Source organism: Centropristis striata, chromosome 13 (assembly GCF_030273125.1).
Source record: "Centropristis striata isolate RG_2023a ecotype Rhode Island chromosome 13, C.striata_1.0, whole genome shotgun sequence".
In the NCBI taxonomy this organism is placed as follows: Eukaryota; Metazoa; Chordata; class Actinopteri; order Perciformes; family Serranidae; genus Centropristis; species Centropristis striata.
In genome coordinates, this window is record NC_081529.1 from 4449725 (window position 1) to 4476557 (window position 26833).

General features: G+C 40.2%; 1 protein-coding gene across 1 annotated transcript in view; it reads left to right on the forward strand.

The window, feature by feature from the left end:
* Positions 1-10363: 10363 nt before the first annotated feature.
* grin2aa (glutamate receptor, ionotropic, N-methyl D-aspartate 2A, a) overlaps positions 10364-26833 on the forward strand; it is a 206997-nt gene continuing 190527 nt past the window's right edge. Inside the window, exons 1-2 of the mRNA XM_059348942.1 lie at positions 10364-11015; positions 22405-22902. Coding sequence (XP_059204925.1) covers positions 22408-22902 — 495 coding nt within the window. The 5' untranslated portion in view covers positions 10364-11015; positions 22405-22407. The remainder of the gene's footprint in view (positions 11016-22404; positions 22903-26833) is intronic.

Sequence of the window (26833 nt, forward strand, 5' to 3'; positions counted from 1 at the left end):
GACCATGTTGGTTTTATGTGTTTTTTATTTTTTTGTATTTGCATTTAAAATAATTAGGTTATGTGTGTTCTATGTGTGTGTGTATGGTCTGAAATGCATTCCAAGTGCAAAAAAAAAAAAGATGTCAACTTATTAGCACAAAAATGATACATAGTCTTTATTTTCTAAGGTGTCCTTGGCTGTAAAAGGATCGAGGACCTCTGCTAGTTATACTATAGATTTGTTAGTGTGTCAGTGTGCATGTCTGATAGAGAGAGACATTATTGATTTATTTCTATTATCAGATTACAGCATATGCAACACCACAGGAAGTTATGACTTATACTCTCAATAAAAGGATCAGGAAATATAAGGCAAACTAATTGATCTGTGTATGTTCCGCTGCAGTGGTGTGTGCGCTAGATACTGTAGCATCTGTTTCCCTGTCTGTCTGTTTCATATTTGTGGTTGAGTTACCCTCTCTCCCTCCCTACGTGTGTGTGTGTGTGAGCGTGTGTGTGTTGCACACCCCTCGCGGCCATTCTGTCTCCCAGACAGCTGTTTGGTGACCTGGTAACACCCCTCGCCTCCCTCCCCCCAGCATGTCACACACACACACACACAAACACACTCCCACACACATGGCAGCCCAGCATGTCTGCCACCACTGGTATCCCCAAGCCAACACACACACACACACACACACACACACACACACACACACACACACACACACACACAATCACATACAGACACCTTCAGTCCCACCCACGTCCAGCTCTGTCCATTCATAGCTGGAGTCAGAACACAACAGTTTTCTTTTACAAGCCTTCAGAATGTTGATTTTGAACATCAACAAAAGGAACAAAACAGATTTTTTTTCTTGATGGTTCATGAAGGGACCTTGCATGAGGACACTGCTTTACTGAGGCCCGGGGATTTTCAGATCAACCCTGATAACTCGGGTCGGGTTCAGTCTAAATAAAACACCATCTGAAATGCAGACAGCTCTGGGAGTTTATGTGAGCAGACGAAGGACGGGGCTTGTGTTTGACAAGTCAGAAACATCTAGTACTGCAAACTCCACCCTAAAGGCTGGGCCATACTAGAAAAGACGACAACAAGTTGTCAAATCAGGCTGAAAAGCATAAGTGTTTATAGCTATACTGCCCTACAAAGTCTAACTGCAGTGACTATGTAAAGGGTAAAACTGAGAAAAACTGCTTTAAAGTTTCTTAATGTTTTTTTTAACTGGCTAGCCAAATGGGTTATAAGTAGGTAAGTGATATGACACTTATTTCTACATGAATTGATGATGTAATATTTATACTCAAAAATCATGACAATTCATTTGACCTTTGACCCCAAAACATGTAGTTACTACACTCTGGCTTTGCATTGCTGTAAAATGTTCTAATAGTAAAAACAAGAACAGAGTGCAGTAACTACACACATTTATATTTTGTTTTCAGTGAATAAACATTCTCAAATTGATTTTGTTATAAATGTATTTAAAAAATCTTTTTAAAGATTTGTGTATTTTAGACTTAATATTATAAAGTGGTGTTATATTTTCATTTTCGTGTAATTATATCTTACTTTTTTACTCAATCAGTATCTAGATAATTTCCCTATCAAATAAACTTATAATTTCTATTATTTTTGTCTTCACAATTCAACACAATGAAGAAATACAAGGCTACACTGTATCAGACCGCGGTAAGTGAACTTACTGCAGTCTGCTTTGGTTTTGAGTTGGATTCTGCAGTTACTGCAATTTTGATATCATTATTTCTCTGTAATAAAGCAAAATTGAAATCTAAACCTTTGTCACAAGATAAACAGACTTCAAGGAGTTCAATTTTAGTTAATTTCAACCAAAAATGTAGTTACTGCAGTTAGGTCTTGTAGGACAGTATATAGCATATTGTTTAAATATGGGGATAATATCACATATTTTCAGGAAGTCTCCCCTGGAAAGCCTTCATAGGTTGCACACAAAGTGACGAGATAGTTGTGTAAAGAATGAAAAGTGGCGTGAATGTCAGGTTGACGAGTCGGACAACCCCTTACACCACATAGTCAGAGCCTCACAGCAGCATGAACTTACCTTAACACATGGCACTGAAGTAGTGAAATGGGCAGGCTGTTCAATATATCAATATAGGTTGTGTGTAAAGGCAGCAAAAAACGATTGATATTGGCGTATTTCACCAACCGCTGCAATGCGTCCGCCGCCATCTTGCTCTCTTCATCTGGGAGAGTGGGGTTCGAGTCCCGTGTGAAAACAAAAGTAAACGATAATTAACTTAAGTTACGTTGTTAACGTAAGTTACATGAATCACGTTTTTGAAGGTAGCTTGCGTTTTTTACGTAACTTGCGGTAGTCACGTGATCCTCGTAACTACTTCACTTCCGGCATTTACGAACATTTATTTACTGTTTAAACTGTCGTTTATAATGCCTTACCAAGGTTTTTGCCCTAAACCTAAGGTCAGTGGTTTTACAACATAAATCGACAGAAACTGCAGCCTTTTTTTATAACCGCGAACCGTAAGTGTGTGCTATTTTTGGAACGCGCAATTATATTTTAGTATGTGCCGTGAAACGTGAGCTGTGATACGTACCTACAGTATATGTCGTAATGGGTGATACTAACACACGACCTCTTCTGTCGTTTAAGTTGGAGAACTTGTTGGAAATGGGTGCAGTTTGGTCTAGTTTTTGCAACAAAACTTTGTGGTTTGGTTTAGAAAAAGATCATCGTTTGGGTTTCAGTGTCATTTGTTACAATACTTTACTATCATACATAGATACTCGGTTATGTTAAACCAAGTATCTATGTATGGGCTGGTGCTTGAACTTACGAACCTTCACAGAACCTGTTTGCTTTTCAACAGGGTAGAAAGCCACATCATTACATCACTGTATATGTCTGTATATATCTTCGCTTTAACAGAAACGCTAGCAACAAACTTCGAGCATTATAATTAATTTAATAAAACATTGAAGCATTTTGTGTCCATAGTGAAGCTCTGTGTTTTTAAAAATGGTGGCCACAACATTTTCTTTGGTCTCGTTGGTTAAGATAAGTCCCACCCCCAGCCCCAACATCTCGTGGTTCAAGACCAGCAAAGACTTGGTGCAGCTCTGGAACTAGTTTTCCAGGCCGAGAGCTGGTTCTTTGGCGTCGAAAAGTGAGGAACTTTTTTTTATGTATATATGTGGGTATATATATAATTATTATTATTATTTTTTATATTATTATTATTATTATTTTTTATTTATTTAGTTGGTAGTTTAGTTATTTTATTTATTCTTGTTTATTTGTTTTCTCTCGTTAGCGCTTCTTGCTTTGTTTGCCTATTTATTTTCATTGTGTGATACATATAAATGAGCCATGTTATATATTTTTATATATATGTCGTAGCATCTGCCTCTCATCCACATACACACACGCACACACGCACACACACACACACACACCCACACGCACACATACACCTGTGATGCCTCTGTGCAAATCGTTTATAATTTATGTTTTTCTTTGTTGTTGTTTGCGCTGTATGTCTGCTGTCTCTACTTGTGGTCCACATGGTGTAGTGTATTTGTCTCTCATGTCACCTTGTTTGTTACGTCATTTCACCAATAAAAAAATAAAAATAAAAAAATAAAAGTGAGGAACTTGTACGAGCTCAGGCACCGACTCCAACCCAGCCCTTGAACTGCCTCGGTACAAAAGGCGCATTACTCCTTTGGTGCCATTGTAATTGCTACCAACACTACAGGACGTGCAGACTGCTGCATGCGTTAACATGAGAGTGTATCTGTCATGTGAGACATGAGGGAAAAAACATCTCTAAAATGCTTGCAGTCTACGCAGTGGGTAACAATAAATGCAAATATGGGTCATAATAATCTGCCTTTGGGAGCATTGTTTGTGGGAAGCAGTCTTGTTTTGTAAAGTTACAGAAATTGTCAGATACATCAATTCCACATTGCAATGGTGTGGAGGATGGTAGTTTCTAAATGGAACGTCAAAGAGGCAGTGGTGGAGGGGTAAGTTGGTGCCGCTAACACTTCCTGGGCAGTGCTCTCACAAGGGCAGGGACTTTTTTAGGAAGCAAAGGAGCTTAGATAGGAGCTAGGCTCCTGTGTTCCCAAAATAGTTAATAATTTCGATAAATAGTTTATCCTTCCGCAGATAATTAGGGTTTCATGGGATTTTTGCCAATCCTGTATGTTGGTTTTGTGGATTTCTGCAAAGCTTGTGACAATGTTACCTCTGTAATCCTGAGGGACTTGCTGTAGGTATTATGAGCACTGAACGAGCCTTATTAGCATTTATTCAAATGCTTTCACGGTACGGATGTGTCGTGCCTCCTTTCCTCTCTGTGATATTCATGTACAAGAAGGTACAGCCAAACTGTCTGGAAAGGGTCCAATACGGAGGCATCGGGACGCCTGACATTGTCCTTCTGGCTTCAGTGGACCATGATCGCTGATTTGCACGGGAACAGTTACAGTGACGCAGGCAGAGTGGAAAAGCACCTTCACCTCAGGTACAAACAGCAGACATGCTGATGTATGAAACCAGCTCCGCCTGTGAAGGAGGAGTTTTATGGGTTGCTGTTCTTCACCTGTTGTCTCTGCACCTCTGACCTGGATTAGCAACTTCAAAATGGATGCGAAATGAAGAAATTGTCAAACACTGATGATATCAAACCATCTGTGGTTTGAATATTTTATTCCTGACACTTAAACTCACCTTTTGTTCTCTGTCATACACCCTTTTCTGCCTTTACAGATGAAAATCTGACTCCTGACTTTGCTGCTACGCTTACTCTCTGTCACTCTACTTGTTATCTCACGGAACAGAAAAACAATCGAGATTATCTTGAAAGAAGATAAATCTCACTGAATGTTTAAACAGCAAATAAAATATTGCCTTCAAAACTTCTTTGCATACCAGTAATATTTTAATATAAAAACTGAACTTGCAGCACTGTGGTTTACTTAACTTTAAAAAAATACCAACAAAAAGACATTGCAAAGTGTGAAAGTTTGCGTGTGCTTGCAGAGGTCATGGTAGACTGCTGATCTGACCGCCGGCTTCTCTTATACATATCAGCCTCACTGTGACCCTTAAAGAAACTAACAGAGTCTACACTCTGTGTATACCCTGCAGCTTACTGACTAATAACTGAAAATGACAAACAGGTCACTGGTCAAATGTAGGCTATTGCATCTCCATATATGTGTCAAATCAATACTGACAGACTTTCTGACCAGGCAGACTGCAATGCACTGTGGGAAGGCTGCACAAAGGGATGCGTATAGTGGAAAAATGTCAAGCCATGAGAATATTGTTATCATATACCAAGGGGGAGAACTAAGATATATGTGATGTGCAATACTTTTAGAGTTTTATTGTTACTTCATTGCATTCTTATTATCCTTCAAATTGTGTTTTTCTATTTAAATGCTCTATACCAGGGGTGTCAAACTCAAATACACAATGGGCCAAAATTTAAAACTTGAATAAAATCGCGGGCCAACATTGAACAAATAAACCTTTTAATATATACCAAACATGTTTTGCTTTAACATTAAATATGGAACCAGCAACGCTTATTAACATACAATATATAACTATATAGTGCAGACATGCAAAATCAAATTTCAAATAAAAAACACATCAATGTCATTAATTTACAATAATAATATAATAATTTGGTATTGCCTCGTGGGCCAAATAAAATTACACTGCGGGCCAAATTTGGCCCACGGGCCAGAGTTTGACACCCCTGCTCTATACAATTTGAATCTGCTTTCCTAATGTGCCTGTTTCCAATTTCCTGTTTTAATAGCCTTAAAGTCTTCCTATATATGCTCCAGACTGCTTAATATTCAGATTGTGTGACCTTATGGTACTTCACTGGTATCACAGTAACATTCCCATAGGGACATGCTATGATGTGTTTGTGATACCAAATAATGAGTTCATAGTAACCTGACTGAGACAAATGGCATTTCTAATGTCACAATGGCATTCTGTGACATTTGTATCACGGCCTTTCTACTTACAGGTCCGCTGTGGTCTTTGTTAGTGTATGTATGGCCTGTCCTGTTAAGATTACTACAGTTTTGTTTTGTGCAGTAACAGGAATCACTGGAAGATAAAACTTGTTTGTTTGCCTTCCTCGAATACAAGTGTGGTTTCATAGTGCATCAGCCCCCCCATAATGCATTCTAAAATAGCCTCATTTTAAGCTGCAAGATGCATAAATAGCATGGATTTATGTTACATCCACACACTGCAAGAGAACAAGTGACCAGAACCCAAACTCACCCACATGTACACACACACACACACACACACACACACACACACTGACATGCACCCAACGCTGCCTTCTTTGAGCCTCTCCAATCGTTTGATAGTCGTTTGCTCAGTCAGGTGTGAATTGTGACTATATACCCATTTGTGAAGCCAGTATTACACCCCCTCCCTCTCTCATCTCCTCTCTATGTCTCTCACTGAGGCTCTCTCTCCTCCGTGCTGCTCTCTTCAGAGGGAGAGAGAGGGAGGGAGGAAGAGAGAGAGGGAGAGAGAGAGAGGTGGAAATTCACATGACAGCTTCTAAGCCATGGAGAGGTAGAGATCCTCTACTGCTGAGCCTGCTAAGATGCTAGATGCAGAGGATAGATAGATAGATAGATAGATAGATAGATAGATAGATAGATAGATAGATAGATAGATAGATAGATAGATAGATAGATAGATAGATAGATAGATAGATAGATTGATTGATTGATTGTCTTTATTTCGAACATGCAAGCAATAAGTTTATATTAATAGATGAATAAATAAAAAACAAAACAAAAAAGCAAAAAAAAAATGAAAAAAACAGACACTTTCTGCAAGCTCGAAAGGGGGTAGGAAGAAGTAAAAAAAACGTATCTAGTCCTACCCCTTAACGGGTCAGTATATACATACATATGTGAATAATCAATATAGTCACATACAAATATTATAAATAATTATATATATACATATACTATAAACAATTTATATTACATTGTGAATACTTATACATGTATATATTGTAAATTACTATATATATATATATAAATATAAACATAAATACAATTACTATGTATATTACAAAATTACAGTCTACATATGTCCATGTTACAGAGGCTTTTCTAAATTTCTGTACTTTGTAAAGATGATGTCTTTATATTTGTTTTTAAACTGTCTTATGTTTTGGCTTTTCTTTTTTTTTGGAGATCTTATAGGTGGGATCCTGAGCATAAACTCATTATTCTTATTGACTTATGTATCTTAATGCTGCCAGAGTCTACTTATTCATACTCACTGTACTTTAGAGGGGAACTCCAATTTTAGTTTGGAGCCAGTTTGTTTATCAGTTTACTACATGTGGGAAGCCTGCCCATTAAAACATTTGTATGTCTGAATTTGTAAAGTCTGAGAAAATTGGCAAGACCACAAAGTCCTGTTATACACTGGGGATGGGGGGAGTTGGACATATCGGCTGAGAGATGTGAGCCTTCCCTCAAATACAATGGGAATACACTTGTGTTGTGGAGCTCAAAGTGCTTAAAAAATTACATTTTAAAAACTCAACAGCAATGTTTCTTTCTGGAAACCATGACCCATTTACTCAAGATAATCTACAAACGTTGTTGTGAGTGGTTTCATGCAGGAACTATACTATAAAAAATGTCAAACATAAAACTACTCACCACATGGGGTGTGGATTATTTGGAGTTACCGGATCATGATTTCTGGAAAGAGACATTGCTATTGAGATTTTAAAATGCAGGCACTTTGAAGAACAAAGCCAATCTAGCCCCATTATATTCAAGGGAAGGCAGACATCTCTACAAATGATACTTCCAAAGCAAACCAAAACAAATTAGACCTATAAACAGACCTACATGTAAGAGGAAAAATATAAATGTTGATGATTCCTTTAACTCATCATACATTATTTAGGTGGTGGACAGAAACCACAACACCCAGAGGACAGAAACCACAACACCCAGAGGACACCAGCAGAAATATGGAGAGAACATGTAGTCCACACTGAAAGGCCCTATGCAGGAGTTGAATCACAAACTTCTTATTGTGAGGCAACAATACTAGCCACCAAGCCTCCCTAAAGCATAAATTACAAATCTATCAATTCCATGGAATACAGCATTTTAGTAGCACTACAAATTAGGGCTGGGCGATATGGACCAAAAGTCATATCCCGATATATTTAGGCTGAATATCGATATCCGATATATATCCGGATATTTTTATCTCAAAGTGAGAGCAAATGTGTCAAAGTGTTTATTTAAGTGAACATGAATACTGTATAACAGGAGTACCTTTAAAAATAATAATAATGATAATCAAAGATTCATAAAGTGCACATTCAAATAAAAACGTATCTTAAATAAAAATAGCTTATGAAATAGAATAGGCCAATGGTGGTGTAGTTTGTCCAAAAGTAGCTGAAAAAAACAATTATACGCATGGTCTGTGGCCTAAAGGTTAGGGAATCAGCTTGTTACCTCAGGGCACTGGTTCGAATCCCAGGACTCATGGGTCAAAAAATAGCATAAAATTACCACATTGTGAGATGTCCGAAATGACTTCCTCGAAAAAAAAAAAAAAAAAAACTCATACTATAGTATGTCTATTATGGTCAAAAAATGCTTATATCACATTTAAAAATATATCAGTATTTTTTATATCGATATATCGCCCAGCCCTACTACAAATTAGTATTTTTCGCCCTTGTTGCTGTAATTTGAACCATTTTCTTAAAGTGTGTCTCTTAAAGCAAGTTAAGTCAGAGTTTCTAATTTCACAAAGATGATAGCAGCATGGACTTTATGAATATTCACGGATGTTAGCGAAGCAGGAACCAAAAGTTTGTGTCTTCTGTTTTTAGATCGGAAGTAGTTAAAGTTAACCCGCTACGCAACCTGAGCAACAGTACGCTAAGTTGCCTCGCAAAACACCGGACTAATGAGCCAAAAACTTTACCTAGCAACGGAGGACCATTCAGTGGAAATTCGCAGGCAGGCAACACGACCTCTTGTATTTCACGACACATCAACATTTGACAACATATTTCGTGAAACATGAGTTTTTGTTTCCAGCAGTTGGTTAATTCTTTTCAATAAGCTCAAGAAAACATTGTTAACCTGCTTTTATTTACAGACTGATTGGTGTCCACGCATTCACAAGTTGGGGGACGCACCGGACAAAATCACCAAATTTTTTCTACATGTTCCCTATCACCATAAGTATCAATTTTTGGAAGGAGCCACTTCATCAATATTGCAGATAGGAGATGGCAGCCATATAAAGTCTATGAGAACCAATATATCTTCCAAGCCCCTTAGAAGGTCCATCTTGGTGTCAAAATATACATTTTCTGGGTCAAGGCGTCATTTAAAGCTATTGAGAAAATCACTAGGTGATTATTTGAACAAATAGATATGTTCATTTTCACCCAGACTGGTAGGCAACTCACTTCAAGTGCTGCAGCAGGAATCCTGAGTTGAAAATGTTTGGAATCTATGTTCCCGGGAGAGTGCGGATTATCTGCCATGTACACTGCTAAAAAAAAAATCAAAGGAACGCTTTCATCTCATGTCAGATCTTGTATATACATTTTTCCCTAACAGAAAATGTGTATTTTGACACCAAGATTGACCTTCTAAGTGGCTTGGAAGATATATTGGTTCTCATAGACTTTATATGGCTGCCATCTCCGATCCGCAATCTTGATGAAGTGGCTCCTACCAAAAATTGAAACCTATGGAGATAGAGAGCATGTGGAAAAAATGTGGTATTTTTGTCCGCCGTGTCCCCATTCTTCCAAAATCTGGTCCTAAGCCGCCTGACTACTAGTGTTTCCACATTTTAACTCAGTAGTGCTGGGTGAAAATTGGCTTTCATTAGCAATGTATTAGGCTAATATTGTCTTTTGCTCACTGGTTGGTGTATACTTTTCTATACTCCTATCTGCCCAGCTGTGGTCAAGTTTTCCGGATGTAATGAGTGTTTAGGAATCCCAGAAGGGCATGAATGGAGGAAGACAGTTGTTTGGCAAAGAGAGGGTTATTCTTGACAAAAATGAGAATGGAGATGTCTGAGAGAGGAGGGTAAAAATTGCTGTCTGAATCATTTGCGATTCATCCCAACTCTGCCTGTAGCCTATCCGTCTCTTCTTTGACTGAGCTACTCCCTGAAGGAGCTTTAGCGCAGAGAGCAGGGGAGAGAGAGAGAGAGAGAGAGAGAGAGAGAGAGAGAGAGAGAGAGAGAGAGAGGGAGCGCGACAGACCGACGGACCGACAGTCCGTCTATCTATCCAGCTGCCCCTGCCTCTGCAGAAGCGCGCAAGCATACACATAGACAACACGCCAAATCAAACGCACGCGCGTGCACGCGTGCTCTAACACACACATACACGTGCACGACGAGAGAGAGAGAGATAGAGAGAGAAAGAGAGCGAGAGAGACGTTGGGAGAAGGTCCCATGCACGGTTTGGAGGCTGCCGGAGCCTCTACTGTAGTCAATGTGCGTGTGCGTCTATGTGTGCGTCCGGCGGCTGCTCACCTGCCTCTTCCTCTCCTCGCCCGGGACAGGAATAACGGGATACCGGGAGCTGTAATCATTCCAGAGGCAGGTTGAGCCCCCCACAATGCGCGGGGCCAGCAGAGATTGCAGTGGAGAATCAGCGGTAGGCGCACACACAATGAAGATTGGATTACAACAACAGTGATTTTTAATCGCAGCTGCGCGCCTGTGAAGTGATAAAACGGGGGATTTCATTGAGCTTTTTTTTTGGACACGGTGGAAATAATTCATTGCAAGAGATTCTTCTTCTTCTCCTGTTGTGCAGTGTTTGTGAGTGCGATCCCCATCAGAGGCTCAGAGGAGAGAGGGGGACTGTTGCAATGTCATCTCACACCACTGTTTTGGAGCTCTGTGGAAGGGAGATGCTGTAAGTACTTTGTCTGTTATTTTCCCCCTGAATTTGGGTTGTGATGATCATGCACCGTCTCTGTCTCTAACCCCCACCACTCTTGATCAGCGGGCGCCGTGCGGGTTTTACCCACAGGCGTCCCTTATCCAAAGTGCGGCACCCACACCACACCACACCACAGTTGTCCCTAAAACACGGGGTTTAAACGACGCGAGGCACGCATTATGACACGCAAAAAAAATAAAAAATAAAAATCAAATGATCATCTCCCAGCTGGTACGTCAAGTGTAATAAATTTCTAATATTTAATAACGCTGGCGCAGTGAGCGCAGCGCAGGCTGCTTCAAAGCGCATCTGTATACAGCATTTATCAGCCGGCCAAAAAAGACTAAACACGTTTATCCATTTGCGATTAATTTATGTACACCCAGAAACTGACTGTGCAGGTGAAATAGAAAGGAGCGTGCATCGTTTGGTAGTTAGATACACGCACCCCCAAATTATCACGCTGTGAACCCGGTTTTACAGAAACAAGATGAGTTTCACACACGTCACACTAAAATAAAGAATGGCTGCTTTCTGGCGATTTTATCCAGAGGTTGGATTACACATTGCGGTGTTTTGGTTGCGCCTCTGGTTGGAACAACTTCCAGCTCTTCTTCTCCATCCCATAACAGGACGAATAGTCAGCGTTTGATTGATGGAGATCTCCAAAAAAAAAACGCACCATGCATTTTCTAACTTATAATCCTATTTTTGGGGCAAAATCTTGCGCATGTGCGCTCCCAAAACGTGACAGAAAAGTGAACACGGGCTTTACCCGAAAAAAAAAAAATCTTTCACTATGTATAGGAGCGTCTTGGCCAAGAGGAGTTGAGGAGGCAGGCCAACGTTATACCAGTAGGGGTCGCACTTGTATTGTGTTGTTCCCCATTGAACATAATGGGGAGATCCAAATGAATTTACATCTCCTCTCCCCTCCTCTCCCTCTCTCCTGTTCTCCGGATTCAGTCACGTTGTTGAAGCGCAGTTCTCCTATCACAGAGAAGCTCTCTCTCCCTCTCTCTCTATGTAAAGGCGCCAGCTGCAGCCCGTGGAAGGGCAATCCATATTTTTATGACAGCAAAAGGAAATAATGTATTAACCCAATACCTCCCTAAATGCAGATTGGGGCCCCACTGTGTGGACCATTACCATTCTGATTATGATCTGCCTGCTTTTAACATTCAGCAAGTGTACGTGTGTTTGTGCCTGTGTGCATTTAAGAAGTATCATTGCATTAATTTTTTGCCCGTTACACAACAGTAAGAGAGAGAGAAATGTGCAGAAACAAAGAATATGAGAGAATAAAAGAGGATGAGTGAGACAGAGTGAGCGAGAGAGAGGTAGATGTGATGGATTTTTAATACAGCTTTATTTGCATATAGATGGAGACACTAATAACACAGCTCTGAAGTTAGTCAGTCAGGGGATACTTCTTCTAAAATGAAATCCAAAGGGTTAAAATCAAGTCGCCATCAAGAAGCGAACAGATTGCTCCGGCGAAGGCAGCACCGCTGTGTTTCAAATTCATCAGCATTGTTCATGGCTGAATAAAGTCTGAAATCACCTCTGACTCCGGCCCTCAGAGGTGGCTTCAGAGAAAAGATCTCTTTCCTGTTGGGCAAAGGCAGAAGCCCTGCAGGACTGGAAGCTCACTTTGTTGCCTGCTGCCACAAAGCCACACGGACAGATAACAAATAACCTGTCAGCCTACATCTAACGATATATTATTTGTTTGTGTTATGAAAATCATTCTTTATCCACTATTTTCCTTTCTGCAACATGACTATAAAGCAAATTGAAATTCAGAAAGAGAGACAATGTTCTACTACGGGCCTTTTGCATGCTAATGAAGCAGAAACTGACTGATGCAATTAGCACTGAAGAACTGAAAGTAAACGAGCAAGGAGACATATTGTAGCACATTCATATTCTAACAGAGCAGGGAGGCATAGGTGTGTATTGGGCATCAGGTGCAGAGAGAGAGAGAGCAACACTGTTCACTCCCATTATATAAGATAATACTAGTGGTCTCACTTCTTTCTTTGTCGGCCTCTCTCTCTCTCTCTCTCTCACACACACACACACACACACACACACACACACATAGTGGGTTCGCAGGGAGCTAAAGAGGTATGTGCAGTGGGCAGACAACATGTTGAAGCCTGAGTGGTAGCAGACGATTACTTCCACTGGGCTTCTCATGGGTGCTCATGCACACGTCAGGGCACACAGAGCAGATGGCTGGGGCCTGGGAGAGAGGGAGAGGGATTGAATGAGGGAATGGCTGGGAGAGAAAATAGATAGAGGAATGAGCTGACAAAGGAGAAGAATGTCCATAGAGGTGGGGAATCGTACTTCAAGGGGACGCTCCAGCAAAGTTTGGGCAACTAAAATGATAGTTCTCAGTCTTGTTCAAGCTGCAAGAACACTGGATCCTTTTCTTCACATAATGAGTCCTGGCAGCGTCTTTTGATAAAAACCTCCCTGCCTGCTTTCTTTCAGATTCCACCAGTTTGTAGCAGTTTTTTTGCCAGCCCAAGCCAGATTATTCTGATGACATCACTTGGGTTATTTTGGCAACTTTGGGAAGCTCCCCCAGAGCAACCAAAGACCTGCAACTGTTTTCACAGGCTCTGTAGTAGAACTGATTTTGCTGTGCCTCTTTAATTCTGGCACAATAATTGGAGCATCCTCTTTGTTTCAGAACTGCACTTCCCATAGGCCAACAGTCAGTCAGACGCTGTCGGTGGCACTGTGATGTCATTCCTGGTGCTTCGTGATGCAGATTTTCTGTAATGTCCCTTAGTTTCAGTTCCTCATCAGTTAAGCCTAGGGTGTCAATCACTGATTGTGCTAAATATCAATTTCTGCATGTATTTTGAACTATCTAAAATAAGTTGCTGATGCTGTAAATGTATAAATGCATCACTTTCTGTGCAGCAGAGGAAGACCAATGTGACAGGAGATGAGAATGGCATGCAAGTGATCCTTTTTATAATAAAAAGGTAGAAAAGAAAAGCATATTACATACATAAATTCATTATTTCTCAGTTTAAATCATTATGTATCCACTTAACAAAAACAAGAATGCAAAATGGTCTTCTGTTCTTTAAAAAAACATTTATAATCCTTCCAAACATTGTCACTTTGTATGCAAAGACCTGAAGACAGTTCTGAACTCCAGCAGCACATTTGCATTCATACAATTCCTTTTTCTTGGTGTCTGTTTTCTTCAAATGGCAGAATCCCATTTTAGAATGAAACTCTTGAAATAGAAAAGGGATGGAAGGATACAGAACCTGGGGAATGGAATTAGCGGAGAGAAATAGGAATAAGAGAGAGATGGCAGAAAGGGGAAATGTCTTGGGAAGGAATAAATGAAAAAAACAAAGTCAAGTTATTTTAGAATCAAACTATTTGAGAATTCTTTGCAATACAGCGTTGAGACAGTAGAACAGGGCGGAAAGCGACTAATGAGCCAAAACCAGAGGGAGAAGGAGGAAACTCAATACCCCTAGTTTCCTGATCCCAGACACAGCTGGTTAAAGTTTAAAAAGGTCAGTAAATGGGAAAAAATGTTCCTCAACTGAATACGAGGAGGCAGATGAAGGACTGAGGAACAGCTGAAAATATGACCCATATGGGACCTTTTAATGACAAGTCTTTGAAACGGCATGGGAATTAATATGCTGCTATTAAAACAGTCTATTGGAAGGAGTTTTGAACTTTGCTGCGAGCATTCAGTCACAAGAGGGCTAGTGAGGTCGGTCACTGACAGAGGCAACATAAATTATTTTTTTATTTTTTATGGCGGGCAACACCACACACTGTTGAATAATTGAAATGTTAATTGCATTAAGATTTCTCTTCACTGGAACTAAATAGCCAATAACCAGTATACTTTTGCCCATGTATCATAACTACTCACGTTGATGTCAGATTATTTTTTATCCCTTTTCCCCATTACACACAATTTAGACAGCAGAGATACCTAAAAACCAAGAGGGTTTGATTAGTGAAGCCCAAGATCCTTAATCCTGCATTCTTTCCAATGACCAGCAGGGGGCAACTTCACTGGTCGCCCAAAAAATTAGTCTGATTGTATAGATGTCTATGAGAAAATTCCCCTCTTTTCACTTGATTATTCGCTTAGTCAACATTTTCCTAACACATTAATGGTCTCACTTGCGAGTTGTGTGTTAATTTAACTTTTTTTGTTGCCTTAACATGTCTTGTTCAGCATTCGTTTAGCCAACCGCAATAATAAAAAGTTGGAACACTTTGTAAGAAAACTGTTGCGTCAAATTTAGAATTCAAAGTGTATGTGTATAAAAAGCACTAGCACTTGCTAGTTTATCAGCTCAAGTTTATCGATTTGAACATTAAATATATTATATATCATTATTATATTTATTATATATAATGTATTTGTATAGTTTTAAATTGAAGATATGTTACAAAGGATTAGCAAATAATTGCATGGCAATTGTTTTATTTACGTTTTAGACAACGTCAACGACAATGTTTTGGAACCATGCTAGTGCTAGCCTTAGCTTTTTACTTCAGCTCCCTCCACCCTAATTTTGGAACTTCTGGTTCCAAAAAATAAAGCAAAATAAAAAAAGCGCAATAAATTATTAGATTAGTCTCTGTAGTTATCTGTAGTTTGCATATAACCAGTAGATGATTGTATACTATCTGAAAAGGTCTTCCATTGGTTTGATGTAATCTTGTTGAAATTTTTTCAGTATATTCACAAGAAAATGCAAATTACTATGTATTTGAGGGGTATTAAAACATTTATTATTTAACAAATAATTGTTTAAATCAATACAGTGGGGGGAAAGTGATTGAAGGTGGGAGAATATAAAAGCAGTATGAAAGATCAAGGGAAGGGTGGACAGATAAGTAAATAGATGAAGGCCAGGGGAATGACTGGAGGAGCCAATGTGGGTTGGAGTAAAAACATACAATATTAAGTGCAGTCTTCTACAAACCAGAACGTATGTACACACATGCGTCCTCTGGGCCGTGGCGTCGTAAAACATACACTTATCATCCTCAGTATCACCCATTCCAGCCCTGACTCTGTAAATAAATCATAACCATAGAGTGTGTACTGTATGTTAATCTAATTTTAATGCCATTTAGGAAGATAGAGGGAAGAACGAATGTGACCGCCGCAGTAAATGCAATCATATTAATCATCATGTAAAGATAATGCGGCTGAATTATTGATGCGCGTGAAATCTGGTTGTGCGTGGACCAGAAACGAGGGCTTTGTGGCTGTGACTCCATGTGGGAATTGTGGTTAGAGAGATTTCAGTGCTAGTGTGTGTGTGTATATGTGTGTGTGTGTAGAGTATGCTTCTGATTTTCTGAACACCTAAAGAAAAACCCCACCTTTATTCTATTTTACTTTCTTATTCACTGATCACTGATTATTTTTAGATTTGGTATACAAACATGCACTTGTATGAGGAAGTGTGTGTGTGTGTGTCTGTGTGTGTGTGTGTGTGTGTGCGTGCACAATAGCCAGTAATATGGATGTGCCTGCCAAACATCATTTACTGTTGTGGTGCCAAGAAACGGTAGCCTTTGTGTGACGACAAACTGCCCCAATCCGATTTGGCTGAGGATGCTCTCTCTCTCTCTCTCTCTCTCTCTCTCTCTCTCTCTCTCTCTCTCTGTTTCTCCCTCTTTCCTTTTGTATACGTGTCTCTCTCACTATACTTTTTCTCTGCATTGCCCTTACTTCCTCTCCCTATTTTTCTCCTCTTCTGCCCTTTTCCTGCTATCCTTTCCCCCCTAAAATCCCCCTGTGATGCTGCAGAGTTAAGACAGGCAAAAATAGAAAAAAACACACTCTTTTGTTAGTCAGATTTCCAAACCACCCTTTGGAACTGAAAGATAATCTTTTCAACAATGGACTCGCCGGTTACTATAAATATCATAATGTGCCAAATCGGTACCAGTTTGACCTTTTTTTCTTTTTTAATGTTTTCTAATTCTGATTTTGCCATACATCATTACTGTAGCCTCCTACAGTAATATATATGTGTGAGTGTTTTCTCTAAATATGTTTTCTAGCTTTATACCATCCTCAGTTCATACGTACACAGTGTATCCGTGAAATAGCCACCGATTCGCTTAACTCAAAATCCGTGGAATAGCCACGGAATCACTCAAATTTCCGTGAAACGGACACGGATTTCGCTACAATGCAAGTTAATGACAGTCATATCCCGTGGCTATTCCATGGATATTTTTTCCTATTGGTTTGTTCCAAGTCACGTGACTTTTAAGGTCCCGGCGGTCAGAACAAAAAACACGGACAGTTCTCTCATTTTTAGTGAAAAAATCAATATTTTGACTTAGTTTCTGCATAAAAATGGATTTTGATCACATTTCTAGCGAGAAATATATGTTTTATTTTCTAAATATTCACTCAGTGAATGTACATCATCACTTTGTATGTTGGAATAGCCACGGGATATGACTGTCATTATATTGCATTGTAGTGAAATCCGTGTCAGTTTCATGGAAATTTGAGTGATTCCGTGGCTATTCCACGGATTTTGAGTTCAGCAAATCTGTGGCTATTTCACAGATTCCTGTGAGACCATGTTGAGTTTTCACCCAAATCCCTGTATGTACAGTATTGGTGCAGTCCGGACCATGTCTTATTCAGCTCCTTTGCTCCGAGTTTCTGTTAATCTCTCTTCTGTAACCTCCAGAAACTGCTGATGGAAAGCATTTTAACAGTTTGATGGTCCAGCTGATACGGTTATATTAATAGTGAAATGTAATATTTAGAATGATAATAGCAGCAGCTGCAGCAGCAGGATGGTCCAGCAATTACGAAGACAGTCCTTCAACTGGAAGTCTTGCATTAAACGCCTCATGACAGGAAGAGTAGGCCCCCTTGCAGCACGCCAGCAACATGGGTGCTTGGTCAAGCTGTTCATTGACCAACAGTACAGGAGGCTGTGCTTATACTGAATGTGAACATGTGTAAATGTATGAGGCAGGATTTAGAGAAAGTCTTCCATGGTTCCACCGAGAAATCAATATCCATCCTATAGAATTAAGTGATTTCACAAACTGTCAAGGCAAGCCTTCACGTAATCCTGCAGCTTCTATGTGACGGAAGATGACGACTTTTTGACAGACACTACTGTAGGAATCTATTAGGCATCGGTGTGCTCTCTCTGCAGTGAATGGACCGAGATTTGGATGATTCATCCTCAGGTCTGCTCTAACAGTGTTTATGCTCAGTTGGGCAGGGAGGGACAAGCAGTCCTCGGCTTGTTTTAAAAACACAGGATGACACAGTGAGCCCACATGCATTATTCAGCTCACAACAGAGCCTTCCGCTAGAGTCTCAATTTCATTACAGAATCACAAGGTATGACAAATCCTAGCCCACAGAAAATAATCTAAAACCACCATCATACTTAGAAATAGACAATGAGTCCACAGTTTTGTCTTTTTTGGTGCAGGCAGGGGTGGACAGTAATGGGAAACTTCAAATATTAAAAAAAAAAAATTCCATTCCATTACTCACCAAAAAGGTCCGTTAAGGACACATAAAAAAGTTTATGACAATTGAGAAACTCAGAGGGTCAGTTAAACAGCAGTTGGCAGACGTTGGTTGGCACAGAAAACCACTGAAACAGAAACTGCTGAGACCAATGATGCCTCTCACAAGTGTTTAAAACAAACAGTTAATCAGTAAGGAAATGGCGTGGCTTAGAAAGATGGGGTGTAACTCACATTGAGAAAGAAACTCTCCTCTGAGTGCAATGATGCCTCCCACAAAAGTTCAGTTTGGCCAAGCTATGTTTAGGCCACTCCCTCTTTTGTGCCAGTTGGCAGGAAGAGTTAATCAGCTGCCTTTTGGCTCATGACCAACCTTTCCGCAAAATCTGTTACAAGTCTGTAAATCCCCTAGGAAGCCACATACCGTCTTGCGATTAGCTACATTCGTTACCATTTTGACCATTTATTCATTCAATTCAATTCAATTCAATTGGCTTTATTGGCATGATGTAACAATGTATATATTGCCAAAGCAAGCATCAAAAAAAAAAAAAAAACAAGATAAGGAAAGCAATATTTACAATAAATTATCATAATTCTATTATTCATTTTAAAAGAAAAGAAAAACTAATAACAATAAAAGAAAGCAATATTTACAATCATTGAACAATATTTACAATCAATATATAATTCATTAAAATCATTAAATCATTCCTTCATTATCCTTAACCGACATTGGGTGAGAGGCGGGGTACACCCTGGACAGGTCCTTAGAGTATCACAGGGCTGACACATAGAGACAGACAATCACACTCTCATTCACTCCTACGGGCAATTAAGAGTCACCAATTAAACCTAAGTGCATGTTTTTAGACTGTGGGAGGAAGCCGGAGTACCTGGTGAGAACCCACGCTGACACAGGGAGAACATGCAAACTCTACACAGAAGAGCCGCAGGCTGGATTCAAACTGGCGACCCTGTTGCTGTGTGGCAACCACTATAAGACCTTGTAGCCCCCATTTGGCCAGTTATCATAAAAACAAAGACACAAATAATTGACCTCCATGCCAAATTTTAGCCTCCTAGGATGAAAACTGTGGCTGCTAGAGGGCGGGGATATTTTCTGGACTGACTGACAGACTGACAGAGTGACCTATAAAGCTGGTGCTCAAAAAAGGTAACATCATTTTTGACACTACCAACTTGTTCTATTGGCTTTGGTCTAACATTTTGTGCTATCCTGTTAACAAAGAGACAAAGGTTTGAAAACATCATGTCCTTGGTTCCATTAAATCTCGATGAGTCACTCTTTATTACTGGTTACTTGTGAAAAAAAACATTGGTAGGCAACATAGGGATGTGTCACTGTGTTTTTCACAGTGTTGTTTTGCAGCTTATGTTAATGGGCAGGAACCCTTTGAAATGAGGGATCTTATGATCTCGGTGCTTAAATCTTTGCTAGTTTTGATAAACGACGGCTCCCGTGAATCAATCACGCACCAACAGGCACCGCACAGACGCAAAAACACGCAGCCTGTCAGCCAATCCATAAATCGTCACACTGCACATGGACACATTATGTGACCATATGTTTCATGCCCTTCTGATTTCACTCACGCTCTACTGTTCAGCACACCTGCTCATATGTCTTACACATGATAATAAACCTACACACACACACACACACACACACACACACACACATACTCACTCAATGTTTTATGCTCCCTGAGCGTTGGACATCCAAGGAGGTCCAGTGAGTGTTATCTCTGTAGGGAGGAGGGTGGTTCAGATTGTGATGTGTGGAACCTGGTCTCACAGAAATCCGTGAAATAGCCACGAATTTCGCTTAACTCAAAATCCGTGGAATAGCCACGGAATCGCTCAAATTTCTATGAAACTGACACGGATTTCGCTACAATGCAAGTTATTGACATATCCCGTGGCTATTCAATGGATATTTTTTCCTATTGGTTTGTTCCAAGTCACGTGACTTTCAAGGTCCCGGCGGTCAGAACAAAAAACATGGCGGACAGTTCTCTCATTTTTAGTGAAAAATCAATATTTTGACTTAGTTTCTGCATAAAAATGGATTTTGATCACATTTCTAGCGAGAAATATATGTTTTATTTTCTAAATCTTCACTCAGTGAATGTACATAATCACTTTGTATGTTGGAATAGCCACGGGATATGACTGTCATTAACTTGCATTGTAGCGAAATCCGTGTCAGTTTCACGGAAATTTGAGCGATTCCGTGGCTATTCCACGGATTTTGAGTTAAGCGAAATCCGTGGCTATTTCACTGATTTCTGTGAGACCATGTTGGATGTGTGTGCGATGATGATGCCACTGCACTTCTCTGCTCTGGTTGGTGCAGAGTCACACATGCACACTCAATTGTTTCAAATGAGGGAACCCCCCTGAAACCCTCCGCCCCCCTGTCCGAGGCCTGCAGTGGCATCCCAAATTATTTATAGCACTCACTGGTTGATATCAGCCTGTTCTTTCTTTCTCAGCCCTTATGTAATTTGTCTCTTACTTACCTTCGATACAAAATGATCCGCGTATGTGTCTCGCAGCTGTGACACCACTCTGTGTGTTGAATCATTTATATAAGAATCTAATAAAAGCAGGTGAAGAAATGTTCAAAACCAGCATCAGTTTCATGGGGCATGTGTAACTGACTTTATTAAAAAAGAAAAAAGTAAGAGAGAAAAGAGAAAAGATGAATTTTTTAATTCTGCACTGTGATGTCTCTTCTATTAGGCATTTAATTACAAATACAAGTATGATAATGGGATGCCAGTTTTATAGTTATATATATATATGTTCACAACAGTAGGTTAAATGCAGTAAGGACATAATGGCTTCTCTGTTTGATCCCCGTTCAGAAGCTGAAATGTTTGACCCAATTTAAAATATCAACTATATCTGAACAAAACTAATGGCCCTTTGAAAACAATCTATAAAACATGGTCAAAAGTGCATTTGGTGCACATGCAACTCTCACAGCTATGTTTTCAGCTGAATACTAACTTTAGCATGTGGGGAATGACAATGCTACCATGCAGATATAATATTCACCATGTTCACCACCCTAGTTTTGTGGGTTAACATGCTAACATTTGCTAAGTAGCACTAAACACGTAGTACAGCTGAAGGGGATGGCAATAGTTGTGTAAGTACTAAATTATTGGACAAATGAAAATGTCACCTTATGATGTATGGTCAATGTCTGCATGAAACGTCACAGCAATCTATCCAATAGTTGGATTACATGCACATAATATTATTGTCCCACATAACATTGCAAATAACCAATTAACTAAATCAACCAACTGGCAGAAAGTGTTTAGTAAACTTGTCTGTTAGAAGCGTTAATAGCACCCTATAAGTTGTGCATGAATCTATCCTGAAGGTGGAGTTTTAAGATATTACATGTGTAAACTGCAAAATTGTCTTCCGGCCTCTTCTGAACAGCACAGCTTGCTCCTGAATCATCTGTTGGTAGCGTCGTGACCATAAAGAATATACTTGTTAGTCATCTTCTCTTTCTCTCACCCCTCCGCAACTTCCTCTCAAGGCCATCTCCTTCCCCACAAGTTTTATGTGTTTAATAACGTTACTGAGAAGAAGTGGAATAAAAAAGAAAGATGCAACCTGAATGTGTGGGCTTAAAGAGCAGTGCATTAACAATTTATCTCCCATGTCTTCTTCTCTCTGCCATCATCTTTCCACACTTCTCTCTGCCACCTCCTTCCCTCTTTCTGATCTGTCTTCATCTGTTCCGTTTTCCCATCATCCTTTTCCCATGCAGGGGATGAAGTGGTTTGGCAGTATGTCCCTCAGCAGCAAAAGGAGTAAGAGGAGGAGTAGAAGGAGCAGCAGTAGCAGTGGTAGTAATAGTGTGCTACTGTCCTTGGCTCTCCTGGTGGCGGTGACCCTGATCGCGGACCCCGTGGCGGCTCAAAAGCAGCGAGGTGGCGGCGGGGCCTCAGAAAAAGTGCCGGTCCTGAACATTGCGGTGATCTTGGGACGCACACGCTACATCTCAGACCGGGACATCCGGGCACTGTGGAGCAAGGAGGACCCCATCGACGTCAACGTGGTCACACTGCTGGTCAACGAGACCGACCCGAAAAGCATCATCACCCACATGTGCGACCTGATGTCCGGGACAAAGATCCACGGCGTGGTGTTTGGGGATGGCACTGACCAGGAGGCCATCGCCCAGATTTTGGATTTTATTTCATCGCAGACGCTCATACCAATCCTGGGCATCCATGGAGGGTCGTCCATGATCATGGCGGATAAGGTATGTGGGGTGATGGGCGGACGAATGATCGCTTGAAGAGTGTTTGACTATATGGATGTTGTTGATGAATGGATGAAGTTGTGCGAGTGGGTGAATGGGTGTCTTAAAAATGTGCAATTTATTGATGATTGAATGGTTGCTTTTGGTTTGGAGTGATTAGCCAAGAGTTCTGGCTCCGAGTCTTTGCTGAGCCGAGAAAATCCAGCACACACTTACCTGTCCCCTTTTTCGTATTTGCGGTTGGGGCTGTCCAGAGCAACAGATTGGAGAAAAACCTTGCCAATTAAAATATCAGCATAGCTGGTATCAGGAGAAAGAAACTTGTATAAGAACCATCGGCAGAAAGAGATGACGTGGAGGAAGTAAAGGGGTAGGAGGATGAGGTAAGTATGTGCTGAGAAGTGCTGGAGGATTGGGCAGAAGTTTTTGAAAAGCAGGTAGAGAAAAAAAGAGAGGAAGAATGGGCGACTGAGGAGGAGAAGGTGAAGACATTTGGAAAGGGGTGGGTGTTTGCAAGTTTGACTAACTGCAACTGCGTGGTGCAGTGAGCTGGAATCTTGGATGTCTCCATTCATTCTGATTGGTTCTCACATTTGAATAGGCAATGCCCCGCGCCTGCCAATCACTTTGAGCTGTGAATAGGAATAGATGAGCAGCACACGATACCGTGGATTCATGAGGCAGTGCTTAGCTCCTGGGATTCATCTGATTCACAATAAGGATATTCTTATCTGTGTTATTTGCCCAGAAGATCAAAGAAGGCTTACCAGACAGTGTGTTAGCCAGACTTAAAGATGCTACATATAGCATTTTGTAACACAAATGTGTCCATTGTCAAATTATCAACACATATCTTGGTGTAATTATTGTAAACAAACAAAATAGGGCTTATTATCCAGTGGCATTGTTAGTGCTATTTCAAAATGACTACCACACTTTTGATAAATCCTAGTTTCTTTCTTATAACCAAGTGCCACTAGTGTGTGTTTGTCTTTTCTTTCTCTTCCCTAAAGAGGATGAATTGTTTTTCTATAAACCTTTCTTTTTCCTCAAGATCCGCCAGTGCGAGAAAATCACAAATCTTTAGCACCAGTCGAACTGAAAGAATAGCATCCTTCTCCCTATTTCATGCCATAGAGCAATCTCTCTCTTAGGCGCTCCAGCAGATTTCCCACCAAATCCGGCCCTGTGGCCCACAATAAAACATGCGGTGCAGAGGGTCGACTGAAACTGTAGAACCTCTCAGCGACTATCTTGTTTGTTTGCAGTAAATATACAAATGTCTTAAAGTTACTGCGGTAATGGTTTATTGATCCTGTAATGCTACACGTGGCACCTTTAAGAGGAGGGAAAGGAGAGAAGGGGCTAAGTGTTGGAGGAGAGGGCAGAACAGGAGGGAGGCGAGTGTTGAAATAGAGGGGTGGAGAGGGGTGGAGGGGGAAATGAAGGGTGGGGGATAATCTCGCGGCTTGACCAGAGGCGAGGTTGAGTAGAGAGGAATTACAGAATGTCCTGATTGGCACCTGCCACACACCACCTCCTTCAGCAGCACACACACACACACACTCACACAGTCACGCACACACACACACCTCATGTCCCCTGTCAGCGAGTGTCATTGAAACAGCAGCAATTCAGCTCCTTGACAGCAGGAGTGTTTCCTCTGCAGGAGCAGATGAGGAGAAAATAATCCACTTTAAAGTGCTCGACCCACCACTTTGTCTTCTCTTTGTTTTCTTTCTCCCATTTTCCAACTCGGCTCCAAGCTTATCTGTCTATCTGCTAGCTTTAAATTCACTTCACAATGGGTGAAGTTCACCATCACTGTCACGGCTTTGTTTCTTCTGGACATTTTAGGGAATTTCACAAGATAACATTTAATGTACTGTGTATCTGAGGACACTTTACAGGACAATCATGGTTGGCCTACACCATGTTTTCTAATAGGATATCCAGGGTGGAAGTTTGGCCCTCTTAGTTGTTATTAGCAACTTATTGTTTTCATTATAAAATAATTTCTCAATTTATGGTTTCGATTTTCTGGTTCAAGGTACTGCCCCCTTTACTAACTGCCAAGTTGAACAGAAAAATCAGCTAGGACTACAATACTTGCTAAATGTCATGTATATACAAATAAATAACACCAAAAGTTACTTTGTGGTGGCATGAAGCCTTACAGAGATAATATAAGCAAAGGAACAGTAGCCGCAATCTTTTTTGGCAAGCAATAATTCATGACATATTAAAAATATGTTCGCAACTATCTCTGACTCTTTCCAAATCTCTTAAACGTAACAACATAAATAAGGAGGGAGCAGACCTGTCTGACTGTTTTCTGTGGCTTACTCCTCTTGAAGTTAGTTAGCTAGCTTTTTGTTGACACTAGCTAACTTAAGATGTGACTATATACAATGGTCACAGGTCCTCCTGACACATTTTTAAATAGTCTTCAAAATCCCTAGCACATAGTACTCGTGCATATAGCACAAGTCCAGCATATAGCACAAGTCTAGCATAAAGCACAAGTCTAGCACATAGCACACATCTAGCACATAGCAAATGTCTAGCACATAGTACAAGTCTAGCACATAGTACAAGTCTAGCACATAGCACAAATCTAGCACATAGCACAAGTCTAGCATATAGCACAAGTCTAGCATATAGCACAAGTCTAGCATATAGCACAAGTCTAGCACAGAGCACAAGTCTAGTACAAGTCTAGCATAAAGCACAAGTTTAGCATATAGCACAAGTCTAGCACATAGCACACGTCTAGCACATAGCAAATGTCTAGCACATAGTACAAGTCTAGCACATAGTACAAGTTTAGCACATAGCACTAGTCTAGCATAAAGCACAAGTTTAGCATAGGCTATAGCACAAGTCTAGCACATAGCACAAGTTTAGCACATAGCACAAGTCTAGCATATAGCATAAATCTAGCACATAGCACAAGTCTAGCACATAGCACAAGTCTAGCATATAGCATAAATCTAGCACATAGCACAAGTCTAGCACATAGCACAAGTCTAACACATAGTACAAGTCTAGCACATCAAATCAATCAAAATCAAAATTACTTTATTTATCCACGAGGGGAAATTTAGTCTGGTAGAATCTCTGGAAGAATGAGAAAGCCTGATAGCTGTAGGAGCGAAGGATCTTTTGTTCGTAGCACACGTCTAGCATACAATAATAAAGTTGACAGAGGTTCTGTGTTTGGCCGAGCTTACTCAACTGTTATTGGAGCACAGAACAAAAAAGCGGCAGGACTTTGAAAGGCTCAGTTAAACATTTATTCTATAACATGTCCTGAAATAGTAAAAAGAGAAAAAAAATCCCCAAAAAACAAGATGACTTCTTCAAATTGCTCTTTTCTTTGGGACCGAACAGTCCACAATCCAAATCCCTTTTAAGAAGGAAGATTAATTTGGCATATTTCTGTGATGAATGATTTAATCTATTATAAAAATGTACCAACTAATCTTTCAGCACTAGTTGCCACCATATATAAACATTTGTATTCCTATTTTGCTAAAAAAAATACTTTTTAGTCAATAGACCTGAGTGGAATACATCAGACCACCTTAAATGTATCTCATATGTTAGACTGAGCAATTTATTATATGATTAGAGGTCCTGGCATCTCTTATATTCAGAGTGAGCAGGATAATGTCTGTGATAGTGTTAAGTGTGTGATATCCACAACCCCACACAAAAATAACAAGAGTTAAATATGTTTAGTGAGTGCTGCAGTGTGTTTCCATCCCAAACAGGGATTAAGATTCTTCTAGTGTGTCCTCTGCTGTATCCTCTCCTTGTAAGGTTTACATAGTCTTTTACCCTCCTTTAACAGTTTATATAACTCCTCACCCTCTGTAGGTTAAGGTTTATACTGTTACCCTCTGAAGTGTAAGTAGCCGAGTCTTTC